This window comes from Leucoraja erinacea, chromosome 23, assembly GCF_028641065.1.
Source record: "Leucoraja erinacea ecotype New England chromosome 23, Leri_hhj_1, whole genome shotgun sequence".
In the NCBI taxonomy this organism is placed as follows: Eukaryota; Metazoa; Chordata; class Chondrichthyes; order Rajiformes; family Rajidae; genus Leucoraja; species Leucoraja erinaceus.
In genome coordinates, this window is record NC_073399.1 from 18,394,683 (window position 1) to 18,419,832 (window position 25,150).

At 43.0% G+C, this 25,150-nt stretch overlaps 1 protein-coding gene across 1 annotated transcript in view; it reads right to left on the reverse strand.

Annotated features, from left to right (window-relative positions):
* LOC129708324 (growth factor receptor-bound protein 2) overlaps window positions 1-25,150 on the reverse strand; it is a 119,061-nt gene that overhangs the window by 12,549 nt on the left and 81,362 nt on the right. The window contains exon 2 of the mRNA XM_055653997.1: window positions 19,475-19,572. Coding sequence (XP_055509972.1) covers window positions 19,475-19,572 — 98 coding nt within the window. The remainder of the gene's footprint in view (window positions 1-19,474; window positions 19,573-25,150) is intronic.

A 25,150-nucleotide genomic window follows, 5' to 3' on the forward strand; every position in this document is an offset into this window, starting at 1 on the left:
CATTGTTTATATGTTTTGTCGATAAGAGATGGTTTGAATGCAGGGTTGTTCAATAGTGGGGTTAGTACTGATAGATTATTTAATTTCAAGGATAATTTTATTTGTTTCCAAATTCTTATTGTATTGTGAATAATTGGGTTCTTCTTATATATTATACTATTCAATTTTATCGGTGAGAACAAGATCGTTCCTATATCGTACGGGAAACACTCCTCTTTCTCCATTCTTATCCACTCTGACTGGTGAGTGGAACTATCCAACCAGTACATTATGTTCTTAATATGCACTGCCCAGTAGTAATACGTAAAGTTAGGTAATGATAAACCCCCAACTTCTTTAGGTTTACACAAATGCTTCCGTTGAGTTCTGTGTACTCTATAATCCCATATAAAATTAGTGATATTAGAATGTAGTTTTTTGAAAAAAATATTTTGGAATATATATTGGGATCGCTTGAAACAAATATATTAATTGTGGTAAGAAAGTCAATTTTATAGCGTTAATTCTACCTATCAATGAGAGCGGGAGCGTTTTCCAAAATGTAATCATATCATTCAGTTTATTTAATAGTGGCATAAAATTGGGGCTAAATAATGATTTGTGTCTTCTCGTAATTTGAATACCCAAATACTTGAATTTTTCTGTTGCAATTTTGAAAGGGAATTTTAATAAGTGTCTCGCATCCTGTGGTTTTAAAGACATAATTTCGCTTTTATTCCAATTTATTCTATATCCTGAAAAAGAGCCAAATTCCTCAATTAGTGTTAATAAGGTGGGTATACTCGTTTCTGTATTAGTAATATATAAAAGAATATCATCAGCATATAATGAAATTTTATTCTTTGAGTCCTTAGTATTATATCCGTGAATATTCGGATGATTTCTAATCTTTTCAGCCAGCGGTTCTATCAATCAGGGCAAATAGCAATGGTGATAAGGCACAACCCTGCCTATTACCCCTTGATAAATAAAATTTTGGAGATAACATATCTCTGCCTCCGTCGGCGCTGAGGCCTAAATGGAGCTGGCGACCTCGAGCCTCCAGAGGCAGAGACCGTTTAGACTCGCCCTGAGTTCGCTTCTGTGAGGGCGGTCCGGCACAGGAGAGGAGCGGCCAGCCCGAGATGGAACGAGGCTCCCGTTGGAGCGGCCGAGCTCGGGGAGGTGCGGCGCTTGCAGCCCGAGGGATGGAACGAGGGGGCTCCCGTTGGAGCGCAACGCCCCATGTCGGGGTGGCCTGGCCCGGGGAAGAAGCAACGCTCGGCGCTTGCCGCCCGGGGGAAGCAACGCTCGTTCAGGGCGGCCCATGGGAAGGCAACGGCGGCCGGCCTGGCCCGGGGAAGAAGGAGGAGCAAGGGCGCCCATGTCGGGGCGAAGCAACGCCCGAGTCGGGGCGGCTGGCCCGGGGAAGTCGAGTCGACCGATACTCACGTCGAGTCGGTGGGCTGGGGGGGTGGTGCCCGTGGCGGGGGCCCGGCCTGAGGGAGGGCAACGCCCATTCGGGGCCGCCGGCCCGTGGGCTCGGCGGCCCATGCGTCTGCCGGTCTGGGAGTGGGGGTGGCTGGGACAGCTACGGTGGCCACCCCGGGGCCGCGGTGTTGAGGGTGGGCGGGACCGCGGCGCGTTATGAGCCGCGGGACTGTTATCATCGCCCGGGGGGGGGGGGGGGGGGGGGGGGTATCGCCTCAGCGCAGAGAGAGAAGAGGAGGGAAGAGACTGCAGACCAAAGACTTTTGCCTCCATCACAGTGAGGAGATGTTGGGTGGTCTCACTGTGGTGGATGTTGATATGTGTTTATTGTTGTTTTTTATTGTATGTATGACTGCTTAAATTTCGTTCAGACTTCGGTCTGAATGACAAATAAAAGGCTATTCTATTATTAGTTAATATTCTTGCCATAGGTTTATCATAAAGTAGTTTAACCCATCTAATAAAATTCTCTCCCGTGTGAAATTTTTGGAGTACCTTATATAAATACTGCCATTTTACCTGATCAAATGCCTTCTCTGCATCCAGCGTAACAACTGAAATATCTTCAATGTCCTCTTTGTGAGAGTACATTATATTGAAAAGCCTTCTCAAATTATTGTCTTTTGGGTATAAATCCCGTTTTGATCCGGGTTTACCAATTTGTTAATATAATTATTCAGTCTTCTAGCTAGAATCTTTGCTAAAATTTTCTGATCCGTATTTAGAAGTGATATAGCTCTGTTAGAACCCAGTTCCACTAAATCTTTATATTTTTTTGGTGTAAGCGTTATTGTTGATTCTGCTAAAGTTTCTGGTAGTTTATTTTCGGTATAAGCCTGCGTGTATAAGTTGAGTAATCTTGGTACAATTGAGTCCTGAATCGTTTATAAAATTCATTACTAAAACCATCTTGTCCTGGGGTCTTCCCATTTTTCAGTGAGTTTATTATTTGTTTTATTTCTTCACTAGTAATCCGTGCTCCTAATTCCTCTTGTTCTAAACTATCCAATTTAAGGAGATTGCAATTATCTAAAAAAAATTGTAATTTTACTATCATCTGTATTTATTTTAGTTGTGTATAAATTATGATAAAATTGGGCAAACCTTTTATTAATATCCTTTGGTATCCTGGAATCATTGTTGAGTGCACCCATTAACATTCTCCTGTAACTGTATGTAATGATCAGAATAAGAGGAAATGTTCTAGCTGTGGCTTAACTAGTCTTTCAGCAAGTTTAAATGCCTTGTTTATGTTCTCTCTTCCTCTTTAAAAAAAAGCTCTTTCTTGTGCTTTACTACCACACTTTCCACACGACTTGCCAACTTTAAATATTTATGCACAGAAACATCCAGGTCTCTCTTTGTACCTGCATACTTTTTTTTTATCTGGGCCATTCAGGCTATCTTGTCTCTTATTCTTTCTGTTAAAACAAATGAGAAGTGATGCATTTTAATTTAACCCATCACTTGTTTACCCAATCTACCAGCCATGGTCCTCTGGAACGTCATTACTATCCTCCACACTGTTTATCACACAGCTAAATTTTGTGCAGTTGGAAGTTTTTGAAATGTTACTGCACCCATCCATATCACAGTCTTTAATATTTATAAAAATTAACAATGGTCCCAGCACTCTTCTCTGGGAAACACCACTGCTTTATTTGGAAAAACAACATTTTAGCAAAATGTTTATGTCCTTAAGCCATTTTCCATGCTGCATGACACCTTCTCCATTTTCTGACCTACATAGGCCCCTTTGCCCCATTGATATTAAAATGGCCAAATGTGTTCAAAATGCACCATGGTTCCCATCTCTTTGCATTTGAATCCCAAGGCATAGAAGTTATTGAAGACGACAGACTTAGCATTGGTAAATGGGATTAGTACAGATCGGTACTTTATGACAAGCATTGACTCACTGGGCTAAAGCATTTGCTTCTCTGCTGCATGATTACGACTTCCATACATTTTCAGCTTTGGTAAATAAACTAACAATTCCAATGGCTGAGAGCAATTAAATAATGACAGATATGGAACATAATCTGCCTGCTTTATTCCATCCAATCGATTAATCAAGGCAGGAAATGCATTAGATTTTTCTTTACAAAATTTTGTCTGAAACAATGAGTGATCATATTAGCTGAATTAGCCAGCATCTACTGATTCGAGATTGATATTCTAGACAGACTTCCTGAGTGAAGTTCAAAGCACAACATTACGAACACAGGCAAACAATAGAACCATCAGCATCCTACAAATGACAGCATAAACAGACCTTCAACAACAACCCTCTTAATGTAATGAAGTAATGTGTGTGATCCCTGACTGACTCGTAATGTTAGACTGTTGATCACAGCCAGAATGATGGAAGAGGAATTTCCTCCTCAGCTTCAAGGATGGAAATGCTCCAACATCATCTAAATATTCAACCATTAAATTACATTAAAAAAAGGTGCAGTAATGATCTCTTTAACTGCCCATGTTTCTCTCCAGGAGAGTGTTCTACTATTGAGACAGGCATAATACTACAGTCCTGCAACTTTTATCACAAGCCGTCAACACCTTTTTCATTCATTTTCAGGACTAGCATTTATTGTCCATTCCTAACTACCCTTGAGACGATGACCTTGAGCCGTCTTTTTAAGCCACTGCAGTCTTTCTGGTGAGGGCATTCCCATTGCATTATTAGCTGGGAGTTCTAAGATTTTGACCACTGTGAAGGGTCAGTGTGCGACTTGGAGAAACCTGCAGGTGGTGGCGTTCAGATGCCTGTGTTCCCCTAATCCTTCTTGGTGGTAGATGATAACAGAGCCAGGGCTAGTAATTGCAGTGCATTTTGTGGATGGACCAGACCACAGCCGCTTTGTGATAATGGAAAGAATGAATGTTAAGTGGCTGGTGACATCCTAATGAAACATTCTGTTTTGTCCTGGATGACGACAGGTTTTCAGAGAGTTAATAAGGACATACGTGATAATTTTAGGCCCACCGGAGACCGACAGGGAAAAAGTCAGATCCCCGTACAGGGAAGAAAGGCGCCGCCACACTACAGTAACTTTGAGTACATCTTTGGGATAACATCTTTGGAATAAGGGAGAAAATTGGAGAATCAAGGGCATACCCACAGGAAGAACATACATGCACCATATGGATGGCACTGGATATTTGGATCAAATGTGGATTGCTGGAACATTGAGGCAGCAAACTCAAACACTAACTTTCATCTGGTCAACTATTAGACTTATCACATTTGTCAGATGCTGAAACACAACGCTTTCTGCAAACTCAAAGAGAAACGGTTACATTTGTACAGCATTCAACAGAGGGAGATGATTTTTACTGCAACGCAGCAGGGATCTCTGGAATAAGCATTAGGAAAGATCACAAACTGACCACTAACGGATCATTACACTATTTGCGGGAGCTCGCTGTGTACAAGCTGGCTTCCACATTCACTATATTACAAACTCAGCTACAATTTACTGACTGTAAGGCACTGTAAGCCATCCAGAGGTCACAAGGGCAATATAAAAATGCAAATTTGTCTTTCTTATTCAGAATAGGAAACTCGACTGGAAAAATTAATGAGCTATGACTTCCCAATAACCTGAAACTGATGCGGTGAGATAGTGAATGCCAGTGACGTGCGGTGACGTCAATGGCTGGGGAGGCATTGGCTAGTATCAGTGGCCTGGCCCTCCCTGTATTGATCACCGTGTCTCCCCGGGGAGAGAGAGGGGTGGAGCCGGGACTGTGTGCATGAAGCACGGCGACTGGAGGGGCAGGACCGTTGCCCCGCACTGCTGGCCTTAGGAGATGCGGGGCTCAATTGGGAACAATTTTGGTAAGCCCCAGGTTCCCAGCCAAGGTCTGTAGAATCATAGAAATACAAATAAAGTCTATTATTGACTTTATATCTCTATGGTAGAATAGAAAGCAATCAAAATGTGCTTAAGAAGTGCCTGCGAGTAAATGGACAAACACATCTAAGCTACATTTTAATATAAAATTGCATACATGTTAGCCTACAAGTAACAAACAAATTGTGTAGATCACCTCTGAAAAGCACATACGACTTGTTTTAGTGACTGTGAAATTAAAAAAAAAAGTAATTAAATTAAGTAGATCCTGGCAAACCGATTACTATTGCCGAAAAACCAGTCCAGGCATAGGATTTTGGGCTTCAGGTGTGTGCGTGCGCGTGCGTGTGTGTGTGAAGGGAGGGAGGGAAGGAGAGAAGGGAAAAGAGATAGGAAGGAGGGAGGGAAGGAGAGAAGGGCGGGAGGGAAGGAGAGAAGGGAGGGAGGGAAGAAGGGAAGGGAAGAGGAGAAGGGAGGGAGAGGGGCCCCGGCGGGAGCGGATGCCGGGGTCCGGGCGAATGCGTGTGAGCTGAGGCCGAGGTTTGCAAACGTTGCTCCCCGGGGAGAGAGAGGGGTGGAGCAGGGGCTGTGTGCGTGAAGCACGGCGACTGGAGGGGCTGGAACCTGGGACGGTGAGGGACCTGATTGGCTCCCCCCCCACCCCTCTACTCTCTGTCCATCCATCTCTCTCCCCTCCACCCAGGGTAGATCTACCCAATCAAGTGAATGATTGGATATGTACCCTCTAAGAATTTTCTACAAGATCAACTATCCTTTTTCTACATTTCAGAGTGTAGACATCAATTAAATCTCTCTTTCTATGAACAAGAGCCCATCCCAGAAATATATCTAGTGAACCTTTATTGCTCTCCACCGTTCATAAATTTATCCTTTAGGTAAGGAGACCAAATACACACACAGTATTCTACATCTAGTCTCACCTGGGCTCTATATAATTGGAGCAAGATCTTTCTACCAAGCCTCAACCCCTCCTGCAATAAATGCCAACATATTACTTGTCCTAATTGCTTGCTGAACGTGTTAACTAACTTTCAGACATTCTTCTGGACACCAACACCTTTCAATATTCCATTATTTAAAAATTATTCTGCATTTTTGTTTTAGGCCTGGCTGCTGCAACCGTCATACATGCTTTAGGTACCTATATACCAAATAAGTCCAATGCTATCCTGGCTCTTACTTGCCGTCTTCTGTAAATCTTATCATCTTAACCTCTGCTGCTCACATCCTGAATTTCATTACCCATGCTCACTTAACTGCACTGAATACAAGCCCTAAAATATCTTTAGTTTTCATCCAGATATGCCAATTCCTCCATGGACTATCCTCCCTCTCTCTACTGTTCAGACGTATAAATATTCTAATATTAATTACTCGACTGTGCATGCCCATTATTATTGGTAGCTGTGCCTTCAACTGCACCCCATCTACCTCTTTCCACATCCAAGATTCTCCTGAAGATACTTTTGTACAAGATATTTATTTAGCTTCAAGATAATGAAAGTTTCAAGTTATTTCAACAACAAGCACTAAATTATTAGTAGTTTGTAAATAGTTTGCCTTTTGACCCACTCTAAAAGAATAGGACTTCATTTGGATCGCTTCCCTGACGGCGGTAATGGTCAGAGGAAGTACAACAAAGTCACATGCACAAAAGAAAAGACGACTATAACAGAAATAAGAAACACAATTCAAGAGATTGTAAGAGAACTTTGTTTATTTTAGTTCATTCAGAAAGCCTACAACAGTTCTGCCCTACCTCACACCAGTATAAAATAAATCACATAAAAATAGCTCAGTAAACAAAGATTTCATATCTTAAAAACCAACGCTGGTTTGGAGCAAGGCCCTGCAAAAATGCTGAGCATGAGTGATCAACAGCAGTATTCTACAGTTTTGTGCTTCAGTTATATAACAGTGCCCTCCATAATGTTTGGGACAAAGACCCGTCATTTATTTATTTGCCTCTGTACTCCACAATTTTAGATTTGTAATAGAAAAAATCACGTGTAGTTAAAGTGCACATTGTCAGATTTTAATAAAGGCCATTTTTATACATTTTGGTTTCACCATGTAGAAATTACAGCAGTGTTTATTCATAGTCCCCCCCCCATTTCGGTGCACCGTAATATTTGGGACACATGGTTTCACAGGTGTTTGTAATTGCTCAGGTGTGTTTAATTGCCTTCTTAATGCACGTATACGAGAGCTCGCAGCACCTAGTCTTTCCTCCAGTCTTTCCATCACATTTGGAAACTTTTATTGCTGTTTATCAACATGAGGACCAAAGTTGTGCCAATGAAAGTCAAAGAAGCCATTATGAGACTGAGAAACAAGAATAAAACTGTGAGAGACACCAACCAAACATTAGGTGTACCAAAATAAACTGTTTGGAACATCATAAAGAAGAAAGAGAGCACTGGTGAACTTACTAATCGCAAAGGGACTGGCACGCCAAGGAAGACCTCCATAGCTGATGACAGTAGAAAAATCCCCAAACACCGGTTCGACAGATCAGAAACACTCTTCAGGAGTCAGATGGATTTGTCAATTTGTCCACAGAAGACTTCATGAACAAAAACACAGAGGCTACACTGTAAGATGCAAACCACTGGTTAGCCGCAAAAATAGGATGTCCAGTTTACAGTTTTTCAAGAAGTGCTTAAAAGAGCAACCACCGTTTTGGAAATAAGGTCTTGTGGACAGATGAGACGAAGATTAACTTATATCAGAGTGATGGCAAGAGCAAAGTATGGAGGAGAGAAGGAACTGCCCAAGATCCAAAGCATACCACGTCATCTGTCAAACATGGTGGTGGGGGTGTTATGGCCTGGGTATGTATGGCTGCTGAAGGTACTGGCTCACTTATCTTCATTGATCGTACAACTGCTGATGGTGGTAGCATAATGAATTCCGAAGTGTATAGACACACCCTATCTGCTCACATTCAAACAAATGCTTCAAAACTCATTGGCTGGCGGTTCATTCTACAGCAAGACAATGATCCCAAACAAACTGCTAAAGCAACAAAGTTCTTCAAAGCTAAAAAATTGTAAATTCTTGTGGCCAAGTCAATCACCCGATCTGAACCCAATTGACCATTCCTTTTAAATGCTGAAGAGAAAACTGAAGGGGACTAGCCCCCAAAACAAGCATAAGCTAAAGATGGCTGTAATATAGGCCTGGCAGAGCATCACCAGAGAAGACACCCAGCAACTGGTGATGTCCATGAATCGCAGATTTCAAGCAGTCATTGCATGCAAAGGATATGCAACACAATACTAAACATGACTACTTTAATTTAATGACATTGCTGTGTCCCAAACATGATGGTGCCCTGAAATGGGGGGACTATGTATAAACACTGCTGTAATTTCTACATGGTGACACCAAAATGTATAAAAATGGCCTTTTTAAAATCTGACAATGTGCACTTTAACCACACGATTTTTTTCTAATACAAATCTCAAATTGTGGAGTACAAAGGCAAATAAATAAATGATGGGTCTTTGTTCCAAACATTATGGAGGGCACTGTAAATGTTGAATTGTCCATAAGACCAGCATTGCTATCCTAATTTGTCAATCACTAATTTGCTTAGATATAGCACACTTAGATATAGTAAACATCCCAAGGCCTTTCACATAAATGTTAACTAAAGCTTGATAATGAACTATAAAAGATGATATTAATCCAGGTGGTTGAAAGCTTGTTCAAAAACTTGGATTTAAAGGGGGTCTCAACAGAGGCAAATAGTGGAGAAGAAGGTTCAGCAATGGAAGGCTTACTTTACCTTGGATACTTACAAATTGGCTACCAGTTAGAGAGATCACAGAATTAAGAGCAAGGAAGATTTAGCCTGAACATAGGAATCGAGAGTAAAGCATCACCAGACTGGGAACTTGTAAGTTAAGTATACAAGTTTTAGCAGCACATTAAACACAGCTCAATATTACAAGTAGGGAGACTGTCAAGTGAGCTCAGGATGAGTTGAGGCTAAAAGAGAATTTTCGAAAAGTTAAAATTGAGTTGACACAGGCAAAAATTGACTTTTCCATAGATGGCCAAGCTCTGATGTTTTAAATGGATACAATCAAAGCTCACTCATCTAATGCCCGTGCACTCAGCTCCCAGCGCACTATTTTCCCCTCCATTTCCTCAATTCAGATTAAAGACGCTATTTTTTAACCAAGGGGATTATTTGGCTATATTGATGCCTGAAAGGAATTTTCAATGTAAAAACGGAAGGTTAGATTTCACCAGGGTACTTCATTGAATGCTGTTGTGTAATGGGACCCATACACAGGAGTAACAACGCATAGTCCTTTATTGGAACACAAGTGGAGTAAACATTACATGCTATCGTCTCCGTAGTCAGCATCAAGTCTGACCGTGATGAAGTGCTGTTATCAATAGCCCGGGGCAGGGATGAAGATCTGGACTGGACTACATATGGAATGTGCAGCATGCATAATATCCGTGGTGATAGATATAGTTAAGGTAGGCTAATATGGTTAATCTACAGATGCTTAGTTCATTTATTTATTAATGTTATAATAAACCTTTTGGAAATTTAAGCCTTGGTGTAACTAGTTCAGCTTTTACAATACCATGGTGTGAACTGGTAACATGAATATGATTCTGAACCATTTCTACGAAATCAGGAACCAACTCATTTTTGTGGGAATGTGGAAGAAAACCATTGACCTTATGCAATACACATTGATAAATATGGCTGTAAAACTCTTCCAATAGCAAGGGCAACGAATGCGAACATTAGTTTTATTTTACTCTCACCGTCCCATCTTGAAAATATGCAGACGGGTCAGTGATTATGTAATTGCAGTGTGCACACATAGCTGTCAACTAAAATCTTACAAAACTTTGTTTGTAGAGCATGGAAGGATTCTATCACTAGAGGCCGCTGAATCAAAAATAAGCTTAATGAAAGGACCTCAGCAAAAATACATGACAGAAGTCAAATAGTAATCTGTTTGTGATGAGGTTTGATGACTAACTTGAAACGTTTAAGAATTATTAATAGAAGAACCAGCCACAAGAACTCAGTTAACTCACATATAATCCCATTTACTGTAAAGCAGTCATTTAAGCTGCTTTTCCACTTCATTGACCGGTCTGTAAGCATACACGCTTCCAATCACTGGTGCTGGATGGCTGGAATCTTTGAAAACTCCACAAAGTCAATAATCTCCACAGATTGTGGTTTTGTGGGCACAGGAATCAACAGCTCCACTAAAGCACAGCACAAACCAGCGTTGTCCTTAGCATCAAGCTAAATAGCGACTGAAAGGATATTACCCAAGGAAAAAGTTGGGAAGGGTTCTTGACTCTAACAACTAGGTGTTTATGCATAAATATGAGGCGAGATGCATGCCCTAAGAAATAAATCACCACTCAGGCTCACATAACCAAGTCCAAAGGCATGCCACATGTATGCAATTGCACTGCAGCAAGAACTTAGGCCTAATCATGGGAGAAATGAACAAACATTCCTGTATGTTTAGTTCAAGTCATTCAAATTTGTAATTCTGCACAGTCAAGGAGAAAGAACAGGAAATCATCATGGCCAATTTAAGCTCTAGTTAAAAATCAACTGGAACCACTGTGAAGTTTAAATGTACCCTTCATGCTCTCTACCTTTCATAAATTGCTCTTGTCTAAAGAAAGGTCTCGACCCAAAACGTCACCTACCCATGTTCTCCAGAGATATTGCCTGGCCTGCTACACTTTCTCTTCTTGCTCTCCAAGTGCTTTCACCTCCAGATGTAGTTTAATGCTAAACTCAATCCACTCCGAGACCCATTCACCGAACTCTCACTATCTCCAGTTACCAACCTCCAGCTCAACAAAATGCCCAATTTTCAACATGCCCTTTTTTCCCTATTCAGCTCAACCCTCAACCATTTATCATCCACACATTCTTCCAAAGAAAGAATGTGTAGATTGATTAGATAAACAAAATAGTAAGTATACAAAATGCTTGAAAAGGAAAACTACATCTATTGGCATAATTCGCTGAGAAAATACATTTCTTTATCCAGTATGTAGCAATGTTACAAAATTTTGAGATTTGAAAAATCAAGTCTGCAATTTATCCCATCAGATAAAGCATAAAAAATTTAATTTGACACCTAATTCACTTTCATATCTTCAGTATTAAACAAGTTATGGCCATTTACATACTCAGAAATTAGCATCTTGTTCCCTATCATGGTTGATCATCCCCAATCAGTACCCTGTTCCTGCCTTCTCCCCATATCCCCCGACTCCAGTATTTTTAGGAGCTCTATCTAGCTCTCTCTTGAAAGCATCCAGAGAACCTGCCTCCACCGCCCTCTGAGGCAGAGAATTCCACAGACACACCACTCTTTGTGAGAAAAAGTGTTTCCTCGTCTCCGTTCTAAATGGCTTACTCCTTATTCTTAAACTGTGGCCCCTGGTTCTGGACTCCCCCAACATCGGAAACATGTTTCCTGCCTCTAGCATGTCCAAACCCTTAACAATCTTATATGTTTCAATGAGATGCCCTCTCATCCTTCTAAACTCCAGAGTGTACAAGCCCAGCTGCTCCATTCTCTCAGCATATGACAATCCCGCCATCCCAGGAATTAACCTTGTAAACCTACGCTGCACTCCCTCAATAGCAAGAATGCCCTTCCTCAAATTAGGGGACCAAAACTGCACACAATACTTCAGGTGTGGTCTCACTAGGGCTCTGCACAACTGCAGAAGGATCTCTTTGCTCCTATATTCGATTCCTCATGTTATAAAGGCCAACATGCCATTTGCTTTCTTCACTGCCTGCTGTACCTGCATGCTTACTTTCATAGACTGATACAAGGACCCCCAGATCCCGTTGTACTTCCCCTTCTCCCAACTTGACGCCATTTAGATAGTAATCTGTCTTCCTGTTTTTGCTACCAAAGTGGATACCCTCACATTTATCCGCATGAAACTTCATCTGGCATGCATCTGCCCATTCCCCCAACCTGTCCAAGTCACCTTGCATTCTCATAGCATCCTCCTCACAGTTCACACTGTCACCCAGCTTCGTGTCATCTGCAATTTGCTAATGTTACTTTGAATGACATGATTGTTCAAAAAAAAAAAAAGGGCATTTTAATCATCTTGCTTCTGGAACGTGATCGATTGGAACGTTGCATTTGTGGTGAATTTGAACTCCATGTCGGCCGGAAAAACACTGGCGGTTCGTATGGGGCCCAAATACCATTTTCGCAACATAAAATCAGATTAAAGCCGTCCCAAGAAGCAAGATTATATGTAAAATAGACGACTTACCCTTTGTTTTATCCCGTTCTTGAGATCCGTCACGTTGTAGGCATTGAGGGCGTTCGAAGTCGCTTTTTATTTTAATCCAAATATTCAATTGTCCAGCAAATTATTTTTAAAATATAGCGCGAACGGAAGTCCAATCGATTTTTTATCAGCAGCTAGCAACCCGAGGAAGTCTGCCTCCGACAAGCAGTACCAAACAGCACTTAAATCCCCCCCTCCCTCCCCCTCAAAGGCACCAAAGTCGCGCACACGGACAGTGGCAGAACTGCAGCGCTGCTGAAGGTAAGTATTGTAACATCGCTACAGTATGAGGTTCAGCGCTTAAATAGATAATTTAAGATTGCATTAAACATTACGAACATCCAAGTTCCCAACGTAGCAAAATGTCTTCTCAAAATTGTGTGGACGATAAGTAGAAGTGGGATTCAACACAGAGAAATGCAGTCATGCAGTCCATTGTGCCTGCGGCTATCCAAGTGGGAATTTAGAGACCGGGGAGCTGCAGAGTACGTATCCCCAAACATGGCGACCCAAGGATGGGTCCAGTACTCATGCCGCCTTTATGCTGTTTGCTCACTCTGCTCCTGCAACAGGAAGCACAGCATGTGGCGCCAGCTCATTCAGTAACTTGAGCAGAAGTTGGAGGGGGCTGGTACAATAGGATTTGGTCTGCTATAACCAAAATCCATTATTGCCATTTTACTGTAGACTGCTGATCTTTGTGACAAGGTTTCACTTGCACAATGAACGAATAGCAACAAGTGTGAAAGCAGTAGAATATTTACTGATGTTTGTCAAAAGGAACCTACCAAAAGAATCTTCAATCTTCTGCACCATCTAAAGCTCACCGAGAACTTCAGCATTTGCCACACTATAAATAGGGCTCTTACAAACAACATTACCATAGAAATACACTGAGCAGAATGGCCCTAAAGAAATTGCATCTCCGGCAGCCATCAAGGCAGCTTTTAACCAAATATGGTATTAAGGAACCAAAGTAAAATTGAAGTCAATGTGAATGGGAGGAAATTTACAAGTCGTCCTTCAATACAGGAGAAGTGCCGGAAGACTGGAGGGTGGCGCATGTTATGCCTCTAATCAAGAAGGGCTGCAGGGAAAATGTTGGGAACTATAGGCCGGTGAGCTTAACATCTGTAGTTGGGAAGTTACTGGAGAGTATTCTGAGGGATAGGTTGTACAGGCATTTGGATGGGCAAGGGCTGATTAGGGATAGTAGCATGGTTTTGTACGTGGGAGGTAATGTCTCATAAATCTGATTGAGTTTTTTGAAGACGTGAGCAAAAAGACCGATGAGGGCAGAGCTGTAGATGTTGTATACATGGATTTCAGTAAAGCATTCACCAAGGTTCCGCATGGTAGGTTGCTCTGGAAGGTTAGACCGCATGGGATCCAAGGAAAGATAGCTGAATGGATAGTAAATTGGCTTCATGGAAGGAAGCAGAGGATGATGGCGGAAGGTTGCTTCTCGGATTGGAGGCCTGTGATTAGTAGTGTGCCTCAGGGTTCGGTGATGGGCCCGTTACTGTTTGCCATCTACATCAATGATTTGGATGAGAACATGCAGGGCAAGATTAGCAAGTTTGCTGATGTTACAAAAGTGGGTGGTTTTGCAGATGGTGAAGATGGTTGTGAAATATTGCAGCAGGATCTGGATCGATTGGCCAGGTAGGCTGAGGAATGGTTGATGGAATTTAATACAGAGAAATGTGAAGTTTTGCATTTTGGGATGCCTAACAAGGGCAGGACCTACACAGTGAATGGTAGGCTTCTGGGGATTGTTGTAGAGCAGAGGGATCTAGGAGTGTAGGTGCATGGTCCCTTGCAGGTAGATAATGAGTTCAAAAAGGCTTTTGGCACATTGGCCATCATCAGTCAAGAGTATTGAGTATAGAAGTTGGGAGGTCATGTTACAGCTGAATAAGACGTTGGTGACACCGCATTTAGAGTATTGTGTTCAGTTCTGGGCACCATCTTAAAGGAAAGATATTGTCAAGCTTGATAGGGTTCAGAGAAGATTTACGAGGATGTTGCCAGGACTAGAGGGTCTGAGCTTGAGCTAGAGCAAGAGGGTCCTTGGAGCGCAGGAGGATGAGGGGTGATCTTATAGAGGTGTATGAAAATATGAGAGGAATAAATCGGGTCAATGTACAGAATCTCTTGCCCAGAGTAGGGAAATCGAGGATCAGACGACATAGTTTCAAGGTGAAGGGGAAATTTTTTTTTCATAGGAATCTGAGGGGTAACTTTTTCACACAAAGGGTGGTGGGTGTATAGAACAAGCTGCCAGAGGAGGTAGTTGAGGCTGGGACTATCCCAACATTTAGGAAACACGAATAGGACAAGTTTAGAAGGATATGGACCAAACCCAGGCAGGAGGGACTAGTGCAGCTGGGACATGTTGGCCGGAGTGGGAAATTTGGGCCTGTTACCAAACTCTATCACTCTATGACTCTATGAAACTGCACAGGGTGAAATCATATCTAGCAGAAAGGAAAATGGTTGTGGTTGCCAGAGGCTTGGGACCTTAGCCCAGCCTATTGCTGCAGAAGACATCAGAACATTAACTTAAACACAACCATCTCCAGTTGTCACATTAATAAGTGAGAGTTTCCAAAGGAACATTTGATCTGGAGAAAGTGAGTGGAGGTGAAGATTTTGTCCAATGTGAGGACAAATTCAGCCATGTGAATGTATTGGTGGAACAGAAATGGATAGGCTCCATTAGCCCTACAAGGAGCATGTTGATGCCCAAGTTTCCTTAATGTCTAAGGGTGAAGCAGAGGACTTGTTTTCTAACTTGGTTTTCTGTCTCTTTCTCAGTTCTGACTAAAGGTCTTCAAATTGAAATGTTAACTCTATTTCTCGTTCCACACATGCTGCGTGACTTGCTGAACTTTGTTGGCAATTTCTGGGGGGATTTTCAGGTTTCCAGCATTGTTTATTTTATTTTCACTTTCCTACAATCATAAAACCCAATTTGGGATTCTTACCGATAAATGCAATGTTTAGTTGTGTATGGATTCCATCAGATAATGAGGAAGTCTTTGTCCACATACAAACAAGGCCTTAACCACATCGGAATGCACCAGGGGCTCCTTTTGTTCAGGTTCCTACCTTCCCGGAGATGTGATCAATTTTCGGATCACATTCTCCGGGCTCTGCGGCCTACCATCACTGGACCTGGGAGCCGCCTCGGACTGTCGTGAGCCCCACCGCGGGGCGCGGACTTAACATCGGAGCGGATCCCTTGCCTGGGTTCACTCCCACCGCTTCGACTGCCCCGACGCGGGGGCTTTGACCACTGGCTGTGGGAGCTTCGATCGCCCCGACTGCGGATGGTTCAATTGCCCCGACCCCGGGAGAATAAAAGAGGAAGATTGGACTTTATTGCCTCCCATCACATTGAGGAACGTGGGGAATCCACTGTGGTGGATGTTTATGTTAACTTTTATGTAGTTGTGTGTCTTGTTGCTTTTTGTTTAGTATGGCGGTAAGGTAATTTAAATTTCACTGAACCTTAAATGGTACATGTGACAATAAACTGACCTTGACCATGAAACCTTGAAGTTTGCGGATGACACAAAGCTGGGTGGCAACGTGAGCTGCGAGGAGGATGCTATGAGGTTGCAGGGTGACTTGGATAAGTTGGGTGAGTGGGCAGATGCAGTATAATGTGGATAAATGTGAGGTTATCCACTTTGGTGGGAAGAACAAGAAGGCAGATTATTATCTGAATGGTGTCAGATTAGGAAACGAGACCTAGGTGGCCTTGTACATCAGTCATTGAAAGTAAGCAGGCAGGTAGAGCTAATGGCATGTTGACCTTCATAGCGAGAGGATTTGAGTATGGGGGCAAGGACGTCCTACTTCAGCTGTACAGGGCCCTGGTTAGACCGCACCTAGAGTATTGTGTTCAGTTTTCGTCTCCTAATTTGAGGAAGGACATTCGTGTTGTTTTGGGTGTGCAGCGTAGGTTCACCAAGTTAATTTCCAGGATGGCGGGACTGACATGTGATGAAAGAATGGATCGACTGGGCTTATATTCACTGGACGTTTGAAGGATGAGAGGGTATCTTACAGAAACATATAACATTCTTAAGGGATTGGACAGGCTAGATGCAGGAATCATATTCCCCGTGTTGGATGAGTCCAGAACCAGGGGTCACAGATTAAGATTAAGGGGTAGGCCATTTAGGCCCGAGATAATGAAAAACGTTTTCAGCCAGAGTTGTGATCTGTGGAATTCTCTGCCACAGAAGGCAGTAGGTCAATCCACTGGATGTTTTCAAGATTTAGCTCTTAGGGCTAAAGGAATCAAGGGATACGGGGAAAAAGCAGGAAGAGGGTACTGATTCTGGATGATCAGCCATGATCATATTGAACGCGGTGCTGGATCTAAGGGCCGAATGGCCTACTCCGGCAACTATTTTCTATGTTCCAGTGGTTCTATCTTCAGTGAACCACCATCTGTAGTTCCTTCCTACATCTATATAATGCCAGTGCCAGCAAGTTCCTCTCCAAGTCACTAAGTATCCTGACTTGCAAATAAAAACTGCCTCATTCATAACTCTAAATGGCAAAAATCCTCACCCAACAGAATTGCGGGAGAACCTTTTCCAAGGTACCGAGGAATGGACAAAACAGATTTGCTTGCCAGAATGCTTATATCCTGGCCCGGTTGCTAACCATGTTAACGCTACTTCCTATTCCTATAAAGACCTTTCTGTCCTGGGTCTCTTCCATTGCCAGCGTAAGGCCACACACAAACTGGAGGAATAACACCTCACCTTGGGCAGCCTACAACACGACGCTATAAACATAGAATTCTCCAATTACAGCTAACTACCAAACCCTCCCCACCCCCTCTCTACCCTGCGCCCCACCTGGACGCACCTGTTTCTCCGCTGTTACTCCAGCATTTTGTGTCTACCATCTACCTTGGGTCAAACCCCCCACCCTCCGCACCTCTTTTAGCTCGAAACTAAACTCTGCCTGCACGTGATCCATAATCTTCCATTCCGTGCATATCAATGTGGCCATCTAAAAGCCTCTTAAATGCTACTATCGTAACTGCTCCCATCACTACTCCCGGAAGTGTATCTAGGGCACCCACTAATATGTGTAGAAAACTTCTCTCACACATGTCCTTTAAACTTTCTCTTTCTGACCGTAAAGCTAGTTTGACCATAATCTGTTTGTCCAACCAGAAATAGAGCTGAATTAAACATTATCCATGGGAATTAATTATTTAAATTCTGAGCTTGAGAAAAAGCAAGAAGCAGGAAGTGATGAGAAAAGCCAGTGGAACTGTTTAAAAGGGAGATGATGCTCATTTGAGAAACCAGTGTCCCTAGGAATATGGAAAATAGTCAGGACAATGGAAAGAAAAAACATTGGAAAGAAAAAAGGTGACGTGGCAGCAAGCTGACTGTCTACTTGTCTACTAAATTCTGCCTATTTGTCTTCTTCGCAGGGTCTGTGATAATCTCAGTTGATAAACCGCTCTCTCTGCCATTCCAATCTATATTTGAATTACTTGTTGTTTCTAAAGACAGATCAGCAACCAGTGAACATGTATTTAACTAAAAGCACCAGATCTGTATTGAGAAAAGTTATACAGCATGTGCAAGAATGCACAGTTTTAAAGAAGGGTGCAGTTGGAACTTGTAAAAGGGAACTGAATAAATATTTGAAGGGACGTTTTGCTATGAAGACAGACCAGTGTAGTGGGCGCAACTTAGGTGCAAGGAGTGGTATAGATATGGTGATGACAAATATATTTCTAATATGTTAGATTCTGTAGCAGTTCATTCAAATTATATCACATACATTTTGCACTGTTGTGCTACAATGGTATATGTTTATTTTGCAATTTTCACCATCTAAAAAAAAATATTCCTATCAAATCTGTATTCAACTCAATGCAGGGTGTCCTTACCAAGTCTATTTTGGTCAAATCCCTCAATATTCCTACCCAAAATTCTACTGAACTCAACCAAGAAAACATCAAATTGCTGCCCCTAGCATCCATTTTCCTTTAGAGAAGCAAGTTTCAGATTTATATTAATACTTAGCCTGTAAATAGATCATCCTAGTTTCATTAAACAGCCTTACGTTAACTTTGTCAAGATTCTCATTTTATATTTGTTCCTTCAGATTAAATTATTGTGCCACTGTCCTAATGAACTTTTGTTTTAATCACATTAGTGCTCTCATTTATCTTAATTAGATCCATCTCCAAGCTTCCAATCATAAGATAAATTGCAAACCGCCATTCGCTGTACAATTACCTTGTCTGAGCGGAAAAGCATTTCACTGGCATAACCTGCTGACATTTCACACTGCCTGGTTTACATCCACCTCCCTCTAATCACTGGGCTATAACTTACAATCAGAGAGTCAGGAAGAGGTTGATGTTACTCTGAATGCAAACTAGTCACTGTGCTGAATTGCACAAGGATGAACAATGCTGTCATTTGTGCCTGCATGTCTAAGATACACTATCTTTAACAACTGTTGGCATAATGCTTAAGTGTAGCATGGCAAACATTAAACATATCAGACATCATTAAATCCAGCTAAAGATAATGTAATTCAAATATGCCTGATACATATCCACAACGGAGAGGACATCAAGAAATCCACATCAAGGCATCAATGTTGGAGAGAAATAGGGGTAATGTTGCAAGGAAATTATGTAGTTACTAATATTGCCCCAAGTATGCAGGCATCATATTGATCCCCGTCAATTGGACTTGGAGACAGCAAGGACAGCACTAACTTACGGGTGTGGTTTCATTTCAATGTAGTTCTTTGGGATGAAGCCATCTTTTCCGTTCAACTCAGCCTTGTACCAGTTCTGATCACATTCTTCATTTAAAACCTGCACAGGCAACACACAAAATAACAGGTTAGATTGAGTGATGAACAGGTACACTTTAGTTTACATTTTGATGGGTTTAGATTGTACATTCACGTATCTAAAATGAAGCTTCAGGCTTTATTTTGATGCAAAGGCCTCAGGTAGGGCTGCCAGCAGTTTTTGACATGAAAACATTTTGTCCTTTGTGGTATTGATATGGAACTGCACATGGGACCCCGAGGCTCCTTAAACCCCACAAATTAATAACTTAAAGGCATTAACTTAAAGGCAAAGCCCAGCTTACCTGAAGCAATGCACTAAGTAACCAAAACTGCTATGAAGGTCTCAGCTAAAGTTGAGATAAACACTTGATATTTCCACATTGTGTGCAGATTCCAGGAAACATCTAATGTCAGGGTTGAGTACAGAAGGCTGCAGTGATCGGCCTGGGCCTGGATCTTCTTTCATTGTCACTAACTACAATTTTAGATATAATGTGCTATATGCTTCATTGATTTACCGTCCCTGCCCCAATCTACCTCTCACGTTTTACTCTTATTTGAGACAACATTGGCAGCTCTAGACCTGTAAATTGAATGTCAGGACTTTGCCATCAGGGCAAGTATTTTACCTAAAATGTAAATTGTGAAGATAAATGGTGCCAGGATAATTTACAGGTCTTTCTGACGAGAGGCCAGTGAGGGAAATACTGCGAATGTGTGACTGATGTGTGTTGATAATTACCAATTATCAAAACTATTTTCTATGGCTCTTAAATCTATGTTTCTCACCTAAACAACAGAGCACTTGGGAGACACCCACCCTCATGTAATTTTGCTCCAAACTGGGACAGGAAACAGGTTTCTCAAGTGTTGCTGTTCCTTGTTTGCAAATGCCAGTGTTTGCCCTGAATAGAAGTTCTGATCAGAAACCAAATCACAGCTTGTATCCCAAAACCTTGCAATGTCTAAAATGCAATGCCAGCGTACACAGCAACCATAATTACATAATTACGCAGTGAGATAAAAAAATAAATAAATACTGCTCAGTGATATTGACTGGTTAGGAGCTTCAATTGACAAACTTTTCTCACAAGATATTTTAGGTCTTCCCTTTGACAAATGGGCCTTAGTTTAACATTTCACCTGTTGCACGGCATTGATGTACCACTTGGTTTGGAATCTATAAAGTGATCTACGTCCTGAAGTTCTAAAATGGGCATCATACCCATGTCTACATGACTCGATAACTGTTCCAACAAAAAACTAGGAAGTTTGTTTGCATTCGCAAAATTTGCCATGCAAATATGGATATTATGTATTCACAACCTGATCCCATCCACTATGATATCAATTTCAATTGATTAAACCTGATTTAACTTGTTTGGTTCTCATCTTTTGGGGTAGAATTGACAAATTAGGCCCTTTTACCTAAAGGTCATTTACAAGCTAGATATTTACTGCTGTGGTCAAACAAGTGCACAAGGATGACAACAATATCAACCTCAATGTTAGCAAAAGGAAGGTGCAAGAATCTTAGTACTGAAAGGCCTTTTGGCTTAACTTGTCCATACCGATCAAAATGCTCCATCTATGCTGGTCCTATTTGCCCACAATTGGCTCAAACCCCCCTAAAATGTTATTTTCCATGTACAGGTGCAAATGTCTGTCGAATGCGATAGTATCTGTCCCAACTACTTCCTGTGGCAGCTCATTCCATAAACAGACCGCCCTCTGTGTGGAAAAAGTTACCTCCCAGGTTCCGATTAAATCTTTTCCCTCTCACCTAAAACCTATGCCCTCTAGTTCTTGATTCTGGTACCCTGGGAAAATGACTAATTATAGTGTAGGAAGGATCTGCGGATGCTGGCTTAAACCAAAAATATACACAAAAAGCTGGAGTAACTCAGCGGGTCAGACAGTATTTCTGGAGAATAGGAATAGGTAAAGTTTCGGGTCAAGACACTTCTTCAGACTCTTGAATGTCTGAAGAAGGGTCTCAATCCGAAACGGCACCTATTCTTATTTTCCAGAGATACTGTCTGTCCCGCTGAGTTACTCCAGCTTTTTGTGTCTATTTTATCTGAATTTTACTTCGGAGTCACGTGAGTGACTACGTGAAGAACCCACCCAGCGCGCAGGCGCGGCATTACGTCAGCAGCGCAACAGCGGCAGCAGCTGGAGCCAGGCTCTCCAGCGGCAGCATAAAGACAAGACCTCAGGTAAGTGTCTTTTGTGTTACAGAGTCGCTAAACGGAGGAAAAAGAATGGCTTCTCGAAAGCGACCAGCAAGGAGGACTGCCTGCCCAACTCCACCCGAGGAGGGGTCAATATCTGGGCGGCAGCCACCAGCGGCGGAGGAGCTGTTTCGACGCTCCCGCACACCCGAAGCCGAGCCGCTCCCTGTGCCGCCGATTACGACGCCCCGCACAGGGAGGAAAGCAACTCGCAAAACAGACCGGCCGGTGACCTCCGACTCGTCGGAGGAACGGGAACGCTCTCCACCGGCGAAACGGGGAGACGGCCGCTTAAGCTGCATGAGGCAGCTGCTTGAGCAGATGCTCGACGAGGAGATGCGGGCTAGGCATCTCCAAGGAGGACGGGCTTTGGCCTCCTCCAAACCGTCGCCACACCCTTCTGTTCCCTCTCTGTTCGAGGGCAGCAAGGGAGGCCAGGACTGGGCTGGCCTATCACAAGGGCAGGCGGACGACAGCACAAGTATGCCGGGCGAGCTGGAGGAAGAAGAGCTACTGGGTGTTGTCAGTCAGTACGCGGCGCGCCCGACGACCGGGATGATACTACCACCAAGGATGGCGGCCAGTATCATCAGGCTCTCCAACAAGCCCTTGCAGGAGAAGGTCGTTCAGGAGGCCCTTGACACCTATACAGCGCCGGAAAACTGCGAGGCGCTGCGGGTAAAGACCGTAAACGGCCAAATATGGAACCAGCTGGGGCAGCAGATCAGGACTCAGGAGGTGAAAATGCAACGAATCCTGAAGCTCCACACTGCAGCCATTACCGCCTTTGCTCGGTCCGTCGGAGACGCAGAGCTCTCTACACCCCAGCAGGATGTGCTGGCGTTAATGTGTAACACACAGTACGAGCTCAATAACCTACGGCGTGAAAACATCAGGCCTGCCCTCAACCCCAAATATGCGGGCCTCTGCAAAGCTCCGGCGCCAGAAAGGGAGGCGCTGCTATTCGGAGCAGACTTGGCAAAAAAGCTCAAGGAACTGGAAGAGGCGGCCAAACCTGTAGGCCTTATGAGGGCAGCGCCAGGACCGAGCAGGGTGAAGACACCCAGTTGGCAGCACGCCTCGGCATCCACCAGTAGGTACAGAGCTGGTGAAAGCCTGGTGACCGCCTCCCACTACCCCCAGAGCTCTTTTTTAGAGCGGGGCCCAGGGCGGAGCCGTGGGAAGATACGCCGCCCCACCGCAGCACCAACAAGGACACCCTCGGGCCAAACCCATCGGAAACGCTCCCAGAAATAAACATGGAGGTAGGTGGGTCTGGTTCCTGTCGACATACACAGACAAAGGGTGTTGTATTAACAGGAGGGCGTTTGAGGTTCTTCAAACATGTTTGGTGCTCCCTTACTAACAACGAGTTTATTCTCAACAGTATCAGTGGATACAAAATTGAATTCAAATCAGGCATAGAACCGCCAGTTCAGCACATGCCCCAAAGGGTATTCCTTCCCTCAGATTTAGAGAAGGTAGAAGGACAAGCTGAACTAGACAGGCTCGTGGCCAAAGGCATCATAGAAAGGACCAGACACGAGCCGTTGGAATTTGTATCGAATATCTTTCTCAAAACTAAAAAAGATGGTGGATGTCGTATTATCATTGATTTGACATCACTTAATCAGTCTGTTGAGTATCAACATTTCAAAATGGAGACGTTTGTCACTGCCAGACAACTGATCTCCAAGGGATACTTCATGGCAAGCATAGATATCAAGGATGCTTACTATTTAGTACCCATTCATAAGGATCATTACAAATATCTGAAATTTATCTGGATGGGGCAACTATGGCAGTATAGAGCATTACCCAATGGTTTAACGACAGCTCCCAGATTATTTACCAAAATCCTTAAAGTGGCCATGAAAAAATTGAGAGAACAAAAACATTTAGTCGTGGCCTATCTGGACGATGTTCTCATATTAGGGAGAACAAGGGAACTAGCTGTCGCAGGAGTTTTAGCCACTAAACAACTCCTTGAAACATTGGGATTTATTCTACACCCAGATAAATCAATATTGGAGCCAACTACTAACATGGATTACCTAGGCTTCACTATTGACACTATCCGTATGACTGTCACTCTGCCTAGAGATAAAAAAGTTACACTTACAGAAGCCTGTAACAGTTTAATCGCAAAACCGCAACCAAGGATACGGCACGTAGCCAGAGTCATTGGTAGTATAGTAGCAGCATTCCCAGCTGCTCAATATGGGCCCTTGCATTATCAAAATTTGCAAAGAGCAAGGACACATGCACTACGTCTAAGTAGGGGGCATTATGACCGTAAAATGGATTTACCCGCTGAAGCCAAATCAGAACTTCAGTGGTGGGTGGATAATATTTGGCACAGTTACAGTCCTATCGCCGTCACCAATCCTAACATAACCATCACTACGGATGCCAGTGCTTTAGGCTGGGGAGCTACTAACTCTATAGCCAGCACAGGTGGCAGATGGACTAACTCAGAGGCATCGCTACTACAATCACTTGGCATAAACTACTTGGAGATGCTCGCCGCATTTTATGGGCTAAAAGCATATGCATCCGATATGCGGCATGTGCATGTCAGGGTTATGATTGATAACACAACGGCGGTGTCTTACATCCAGCACATGGGTGGCATAAAATCAGTATCATGCGACAAATTGACTACTATAATCTGGCAATGGTGCGTCGAGAGACATATTTGGCTATCAGCTGCCTACTTACCAGGCAAGCTAAACTCAGTGGCGGACACCAGGTCACGAAAATTCAATGACAACATCGAAAGGATGTTAGACCCAAAAATATTTGCTAGAATTGTCAAGCAATACGGTACGCCAGATATAGATTTGTTTGCATCTAGACTAAATCACCAACTACCCATGTATGTGGCTTGGGAACCAGACCCAGAGGCAGCAGCGGTAGATGCCTTCACGCTGGACTGGGGAAATTTCTTTTTCTATGCTTTCCCTCCCTTCTGCCTCATCAGTCGGGTACTCCAGAAAATACAAGCTGACTCAGCTTCAGGTATTCTGGTCGTACCCGACTGGCCTACCCAACCATGGTTCCCAATTTTCCACGACATGGTGGTAGAGTCACCTATGGTTTTTCACAGCCACCCACAACTATTGACTCACCCGGTATCTGGCATAAGCCATCCATGCCATCAAAAATTGAACCTCCTGGTTTCCAGATTCTGAACAGACCTTACCAGGGATTGGGGTTATCAGAACGAACAATCACCACCATGTCGGCATCCCTGCGAGTTTCTACCAAGAAACAGTACTTGACCTACATCAGGAAATGGGAACAGTACTGCCTGAATGCAGGGACATCTTACAAGACAGCTTCAATCACGGACGTGCTGGA